We start from the raw sequence: 8,757 nt of genomic DNA, 5'->3' as shown, positions 1-8,757 counted from the left end.
AAGCCCTATTTCATACCGCCCACTTGTTCAATGTAAACTACAAAAATTCTTTTCGTTGTCATAAATACAATTAACCTCTTCCCCTTATCAATATCTTCATTTGTCCCTAGATTTCTTTCTTCCATTTTTAGTCTTCTTTCCCCCTTTCCTCTCTGCCTTTCCTTCCTTCTTCTTCTATTCCTCTTCTCCTCCCTCGCCTTGTCTTCACCTTTTCTCATATTATTGGACTATAAATAAGCGCGAGATAATTTTTAAAAAATCTTTACTTAGGACTGGGACTTAAGATTGGTTACAAACTGTGTCCAAATATTTAATACGAATGTAACCTTATTCAATTATTCTATTCCAATTCATTCATTGGCTCTGACAATTTACTTAATTTTTTAATGAGAATATTCTTTATACACATATTTTATATTTAAGAAACAGAAGCAGGAGGAGGAGGAGGAGGAGGAAGAGGAGGGAGGGGGGAGTGGGAGGTGTCATGGTCTCAAGTGAGTAAAGAGCTACTCGACTATGCATAAAGATATATGTAGAATGAGGCCCCAGAATTTACTAGTTACTATAAATGAAAAACAATTAACGATTTGTTTACAATGAAATAAAAATAATGATGAACTTTAATTAAAAGAGATAAACAGTGATCGTGGCAGTTACAAATAGAGATATGAATATTTTACGTAACTTATGATAATATGTCAGGTTCGTAAGTTTACGTTTCCAGGCAGTTGATGGGCTTGGATGATCTATTCCTCTGATAACAGGATCGGGCTCGTAAAATTCCACTTCCAGGCAATTGGTAAGGGGTTATTGTGTAGTCCTTTGACAGCGGGCTCGGGTTTGATCCTTGAAGATTATACAATCAAAGTTAAAAGCTCCGGCGTCTTAATGGTGTAGATATAATATCTACAAAGTCCCAAAAGATAAAAATCTTCCAGTATATATATATATATATATATATATATATATATATATATATATATATATATATATATATATATATATATATTACTAAATACTACGTTAGGTAGCCATTTGGGACACCTAACTCAGGTTTTCATAAGGTTTGTGCATTAGGTCACCCATTTTTCGGGCGACCTAACTCAAACGCTTTCATCTTTCATACTCATGATGCAATGCCTATAAATAGCCCTGCATTGCTTTGGTCTGTGTCTTTACTTTCTATATTTCAATTTTTAAAGAATTCCAATCACTAAATAAAGATATATCAGTGTTTAATCAAGTTCGTAGTTATGTCACCCATTGTGTAAATGTCACTTGCGTGACCCAGGCTAAAACACATGATATCTCACATGTCCGGATATATATCAAGGCGATTTCAATGCTAGAATTTTTTTTTCAACCCAATTGATTTTTTGGGAAACAAATCCAAGACCAGAAATTTGACGAAGTAAGTTTTCTGGTCTCAACCCCAAGATATACATTTTTACATCCAGCTTACGGAATGGCATCGCGATTTTCTATTTTACAATTGACCGAATTTTTTATTTTACGACAATCTAAGACCCAAAACGAAAACACTATGGGGAAAGAAGGAAAATGAAAGTAGCACAGAATTTGCGGTTTTCGACATGGAATTCTCCATTCTTGTCACCAGTAGACTGTCTGTCAGTCCGTTTGTTGACAAGTAATTTATCAGTTTAATTCCATCATTTAGTAATTGCAACATGGCGGCATTGACTAGAAGCAAACGTTTGGTTGAACTTGGCATTCAACGAATGTTAATGTTGGAGTCCAGACAAAAAGGTAAGAGAACAGTAAGAGTAAGAGTAAGACTATGACTAAGAGACTAACTCTATCTAGACGTCTAGATTATAATTATACGTATACTTATACTCATGCTTTTTCTAGAACTTAATTAAGATTTAGATTTATCTAGATGAATGATAATGTAGACCAATTCTCAGTCACTGTACTCTAGTCTAGTCTCAAAGGTTAGATAGAGGCGCGAGGAGAAGGCAATGTTTGTTTTTTTTCGTTGCCAGTTTTGTTTGTCACAGATAATAATAATATGAGAGGCAAAGTGTCACAAAGTCACAAAAGACAGCAAACAAACGAATAATAATAATAATAGATGACTCAAGACTAAAGATTTTTATGTGTATATATTATAGTCTCTATACTCTAGGTTTGTTGTAGGCTCTATGATGACTATGCACATTTACTACTCATTCTCATACTTTTATTATGACATGTACGTTATTCATCGTCCACATAGATCAAAGCTTGGATAACTTGGAAACAAAAACCAACTTTAAAGTTTTGTGCATGTCAATCAAGATAAACATAAGTTAGAGGAGGGGCATTTTGATTCTTAATTTTGTACTTAATTAATTAATCCTAAACTTTTATTCTCTTCCACAAAAGATGCTGAGCAAGAAATGCCCTCCAGTTCTTCATCTCCCGTTCCCTCTGCTGACAGAGATATTGACCCAGATGTAAGATTGAAGAAAAACATTGTTTCTTTTTTTAAGCAAATTCTAGGCCTACTGTTTTAAGATAAAATATATTTTTATGTTTGTTTTAAAGCTTCTCAAATACTTTTATACTTGAGTATTTAATATTTATTCATTTATCATTTTTTGATGCTGTCTCTGTGTATGTTAATGTTAGATATTTCATGCCTCAACCCCGTTTTTAAAAAACAACTTATTTTCTCACACATGAAATGCTATAATAATGCAATGCTTATTACTCATAAAGCCAGTGCTATTGAACATGTTATGCTACTCAGTCTTACGATTAGAATTATTCGTTACACATTGTGAAAATAATTATTTTAAAAATAAAAGTTGTTACGATTAGTGACTGTCCTAGTTCTTTACAGAAACTCAGCTGAGGCTTCTCCCTATTCTCTCACTTTAATGGTGCATCATTTCCTAGGTCTAATGCTATGTCGCATTGAAACCTATTTTCTAAACAAATCTAACCATATTTAAATAGAGCATTACCTGTAATATCAGATCACTTTGAAGGCACCATTACATTTCCATTTCTACATTTGAATCAATCAAAAACTTAATTTCTTTTATATCAACAGTTTGTTCCAGCACCACCATCTCAAACAAGTAGTGAGGATGAGGGGGAAGAAATGCTTTCCAAATTGCCAGCTTTGAGGTTCAAAGAAAAGATCCTAAATTGGAATCAGGTACCTAATAAGACAGATCATTAATTGAAAAGCATATCTTCATCTCTCTGCCCTCTTCTTTAACATGTCATTTGTTCTGCATTATAGCTCCTTACTTAATCAAACATCTGTGCTTGTATTATGGATGATCACCTTGTACTGTTGCATCCGCTTAGCAAATTTCAGGCTTAGAGTTAGAGATACATCCAAAAACATTTTGATGGAGAATAAATAGTCTTGCGGTTAAATACTGCTTTAAACATGTCAAATCTTAATAAGCTGTGTAAGCAAATTTCTATGAAAAATCTGTCTGATGTGAACAATCTTTATTTTGCATTCTCAGGATCCAATGCTGATTGACAATGCTGAAAGTAATCATTGCGAATCTGAAATTGTTGAATTTCATTCTGATGGATTAGTCGACAATATAAGGTAGGAAAAACCACTATGAGATACATGATCCTATTTACATAAATGATAATTATAAGCAGTCATTGATCGCTGTCTCCCCTAAGATCTAAAGACACAACCAATCTTTATATAATTTCTTAAAGTCACATAAAATACAACATACAAAGCACATATAATAAGGTTGAGAACAGGGTGGAACATAAAAAATGCTGTCTAATATGATTGATTTATTTCTTAAAAATTATAATTTTTTAAGTCAAACTCTGGTATATGTTAGTGTCCTCTGTTAAAATATTCCATGTTTAATAATAATAATAGGATATAACTCTTGATTTTTATCTTGATCATGATTGGAGCAACTAGGTATCTACTTATGCTATTTAATCTAATTTTTACGAATTATATTTATTATTGATTACTACTATTTTACATCAAATTTCTAATAAAAAGAATATGTTTTTAGGCCTGATGAAAAGTTACCAAATCCACAAGAAGTCCGTCTTGAACCATCCCAACTGAATGAAAATAGGAATGAAAGCAGTAATAAGGTTAGTCTTATTACTTTATTTGACGAATTGACTTTAGCGGAAGGATAAACGTCTGTTTTGATTATGTAACATCAGAGGAACAATTTGAGTAGATCGGGTCTATATCTCCAATTTTTTTAATGTCTGCTTGGCAAGGTACATTTATGGTGCATTGCTTTACTAGCAGCATAAGTGTCAGGTGTACAAGGTGTTAATTAGGATTGGAGGTTAGAGTTGTGATTTTATTAAGAGTCATTAACTGAAATTTGTATAAAGAAGACTGACAGCTGGTCCAGCCAAACTGTATAGATACATTAAATCCAAGTCTTTGGAGATGTTCTGTATTTAAACATAGAATATGTCCTACGAACAGTCTTTGTCTCATGGTTTCAGGGATCGGGTTACATGTATGCACTATATTCAGTAACATCAATGTCAATCACTTAAATTTACACAAATTCACATTTTTGAATGTCTCTTCATGGTTAATGGTTTTAAGTTAAAATAACTATAATATAGTACACAGTGTTGATTGAAATAATTGTCCAGTGTGATGAAAGCCCATGTAGTATAAAAGATGGATCAGATTTGAATTATAGTCCCCTAGTTATAGAATTATAGTGGCCGAGTGGTTAAGGCATTGCACTGTGTGCCGCAAGGACCTGAGTTCGAGCCCCGCTTCAGGCACTTTCGTTTTTTTCATTGAGCAAGATTATTAACCCCCAATTTGCTCACTTGGACAACATAGGTGATTCCTGTTGTCATCAGACATCTTGTTTGATGAGTTATCTATATTCCTTTGTGGAATGTCTAGGCGACGATATCTTATGATGTCGTGGCGAAAAAGGCATAATTTAAAAAAAAAATTAATAACAAAAATTTAATTAGAAATTAGTGTGCAATTGTAAGAGGATTGAGATTCTGGGAGTCGAGCGTTTAGAAAGTGGCCATTATAAATTTTGGTAGTTATTGGGAAGATGGTTAGATTTCAATAAGTATGTTTTTCTTTTTTTTAACCTACCTTCATAAATATCTGAACATCAACACTCCTCTATCTAATTTATTTAATAGACATTATTTTTAAAAGGTGATTTGTCCTCAAGGATATTTTTTTCAAGCATTTATGAAATCACTGCTTATGGCATTATCATCTGGGCAATGAACTTTTCTTTGATTTACATTTCAGAAACCAAAACGAATGTGTAAGTTTTGTGATGAATTTCAAACCCATCTCACTCGTCATATAAAAAGAAAACACAGTACAGAGGAGGAGGTGATTTCTGCTTTGAAACTACCGAGCAAAGAGCAAAACAGAATGTTTGATACCATGAAAAAAAGCGGCATTTTTAAAGCAAATGCAGAAATTCATCGCAAAGATAAGCAAGCAACTTTAATAAGGGAGAGACGCCAAGGCAATGCTGATACAGTAATGTGTTCTGGCTGCTTAGGCTTTTTTGATGGCAAAAATATCTTTCGTCACAAAGAAAAGTGTTCTCGAGTGATGTCTTTGCAAGCTGACACAATTAAAATGACTTCTTTGTCAGGCTGTGCAAAAGACATAGGTGTTGATGTTGAGTTTAAGACCAATGTCATTGATAGGTTTAGAAAAGATGATGTTGGAGAGATTTGCAGAACAGATTTAGTTGTATTGTTGCTTGGGAAAAAACAATGGGCAAGATCAGTAAAAAAGGAAAGATCCGTTATAATGGGTGAGATGAGACTGTTTGCCAACTTAATTTATTTATTACGAGCAGAGTCCGAAAATAAAAATGCCTCGGGACTAGATGTGTTGGACTACAAACAATTCAATGTACTTGAAAAGGTTGTCATCAAATTTTGTGACAAAGATGATGGCCAAAAGGCCGGTTTGAAAGTGAGAATCGGATTTGTTCTAAAGAAGGCAGTCAACGTCATGAAAGGGTACTTTGTTATGAAAGGTGTATTTGACAAAGAGCAAGATTTGAGCAGATTTATGGATGTCCTCAATCTGAATTGGAGCTTTATCTTTTATTCAGCTCAAGTAGAATGTGAATTAAAACGGGGTGGTCTTCGTAAACCAGCAGCCATGCCATTGGAAGAAGATATTTCAACTTTCAGAAAATACTTGTTGCAGGAAATGGTAAATGGGATGGCTCAATTTGGTATCTGGGATAAACAGACTTTTATTTTCATGAGGAATATAATTTTGTCAAGGATAACCATGTTTAATGCTCGAAGAGGTGGTGAGCCAAGTAGGCTTACTTTAGCTGAGTGGAGAGATGCCATCACAGGTGCTTGGATCGATCCAAATTTAATTATGGATGTTGACGATCCAATGGAAAAATATTTGATCCATAATCTGAAACTGGCCTACCAAGCTGGCAAAGGTAATAGAAAACTTGTTCCTGTTTTGTTCCCAATGGACACAATAGAGCCTATAACAAAACTTCTAAGTGAGAGGATAAATTGTAATGTTTCTATTGAAAATACATATTTGTTTCCCAACACTGGTCAATCAACTGACCATGCCAGTGGATACCATTGCCTTCAGTCTGTTGTAAAACGTTGTCCTGGACTGAAGCAGCCTCACCTCCTGATTGCTGATAAGTTTAGACATAGAGTTTCCACCATGTTTGCTCAATTAGACATTCCAGAAGAACAAAGGACCATTTTTTATCGTCACATGGGACACTCTGAATCTGTCAATAGAAATGTGTACCAGTGTCCATTGGCAGTGACAGAAATCACAAAAGTGGGGAATTTCTTGTTGAACTCAGTAGATGATACACCACAGCCTCAAAGAGTTTCACATGAAGAAGGGGAAATCAGCAACTCAGATATTTGTTCTACAACATTACCTCAACAACATGAACTGTCCAGCTATCTTTCTGAGCAAGCAACAGTTAATGAACAAAATGTACAGCTTGCTGGAAACAGAAGCAAAAAATTACCAGACGTTACTCAACGTCAATATACAAAATGGTCTGATCACGAGTCCGATATTGTAAACTCTTACTTCAAGAAATATATCACAGATACCTCAAATAAAGGATGTCTTCCCAGCAAAAGAGATGTACTTGAATTTTTATCAAAATACAAAGTTCTTGAAGGTTATGAAAATAAGGCAACTTTGGTAAGAAACAAAGTCTTCAACGAGAAAAAGAAGTTCAGAAGTTTCTGTTCATAGCATAAATATGTTACAAGACATAAGATGGGTGACAGGTGTATTAATTCTTGTTTTTGGTGCTCATACATATATAATATACAAGCTGGGATCACCCTTCCCCTGTTGGATGTAACAGTGTAAACATTTTCTGTAAATTTAAGTGTGTTGATATTTGTCTTTTTTCTTTAAATTGCTGGTCTTGAATTAAATTTCTAGGCCTTGAATTTTAAAATTGTTTTTAGTGATAACCTGTAATCATCTAAAAGTTGACAGGATATCTAGTCAAATGTCTAAAATATTTCGCTTTGTCTTTCACAAAATTAAGAGTGGAAAACTGTTCAATATTTATAATGTTTGTTACAAGAATGATTGCATTGAAAATATTGAAAGTAACCACCATCTGGTAGGTATCGACTGCCTCATTATACTGTAAGACATACGTGCAGTCAACATGCTAAAGATGATGGCATCTGTGTTTTTGAGTGGATTTGATGAACAAATTCACCTTTTTAAAAAATAAAATAAAATCATCCAGATGTTTTATCAAAACAAAAATTCATACAAAGCACATTTATTTTATGTCGATTGTAAACACCATGCAATGTTGGTGATGATGGGTTCAATGGTTTGGGAGCCTTTTATGTATGATAAGGAAAAGTCAGATTTTCCAAATACATGGCAGATATCAAGTAACATTGCAAATCGTGTATTTTTGGTGTATGATTTCATGAAGTGAAGTGTTTATGGTACAAATATGCATTAAGTGACCCAATGGGTGACATAAATCATTTATTTTTAGTGTATGATTTCATCAACTCTTGTTTATGTTACAAATGTGTATTAAGTGACCCATTGGGTGACATAAATCATGTATTTTTGGTGTATAATTTCATTAAATGTTTATGGTACAAATATGCATTAAGTGACCCAATGGGTGACATAAATCATGTATTTTTGGTGTATAATTTCATTAAATGTTTATGGTACAAATATGCATTAAGTGACCCATTGGGTGACATAAATCATGTATTTTTGGTGTATAATTTCATCAAACTCTTGTTCATGGGTAACATCACGTATTTTTAAAATATATGTTTATCTCATATTGGTTTTTAATAAATTTTTATTTTAAAATCAAAGTCGTTACCGTCATCATTTGTTTAATAAATGTGCTTATCTCTGTCCGTTTATACTTCTACTTCTATCGTTTGTGTTGGGTACTTGTCTGGATAGAATTTTTTTTATGCTTACACATGTAGGTAGACTACATTTAATTTTCTATCAACCTAAGACACGTGTGTTATTTACTGTTCGAATGCTGGTTAAATCACGTGTTAATTGGTTGGTGCTTTGAACAATCCTACTGGGATGGGGTTCCCGACCTCCCATAGTGGGCAGAGAGGTACTTACTGTGTCTTCTACCCCCCTATATCTGTTTTCCAATTGCTTTCTGTTTTTGTCTTGGAATGAGATGCTTAGTTTTGTCCTGACCTTGGCTGGGAGGGAAACCGTCGATTGTATAGTCA

The 8,757-nt window shown here is 33.7% G+C and overlaps 1 protein-coding gene across 1 annotated transcript; it reads left to right on the top strand.

Annotated features, from left to right (window-relative positions):
- Positions 1 to 1,524: 1,524 nt before the first annotated feature.
- LOC144965110 (uncharacterized) lies at positions 1,525 to 8,370 on the top strand. The gene is made up of 6 exons (XM_078900047.1): positions 1,525 to 1,767; positions 2,389 to 2,459; positions 3,062 to 3,169; positions 3,492 to 3,580; positions 4,023 to 4,107; positions 5,273 to 8,370. Exons 1-6 carry the CDS (start codon positions 1,689 to 1,691, stop codon positions 7,250 to 7,252), a joined length of 2,412 nt encoding a protein of 803 aa, XP_078756173.1. The 5' UTR covers positions 1,525 to 1,688; the 3' UTR covers positions 7,253 to 8,370.
- Positions 8,371 to 8,757: the final 387 nt, after the last annotated feature.

The sequence above is a fragment of the Berghia stephanieae genome, chromosome 2, assembly GCF_034508935.2.
Source record: "Berghia stephanieae isolate SIO BIC M18660-M18661 chromosome 2, UCSD_Bste_1.3, whole genome shotgun sequence".
Lineage (NCBI taxonomy): Eukaryota > Metazoa > Mollusca > Gastropoda > Nudibranchia > Aeolidiidae > Berghia > Berghia stephanieae.
Note: the sequence above shows the minus strand (reverse complement) of the source record. Positions and strands in the feature narration are given on the sequence as shown.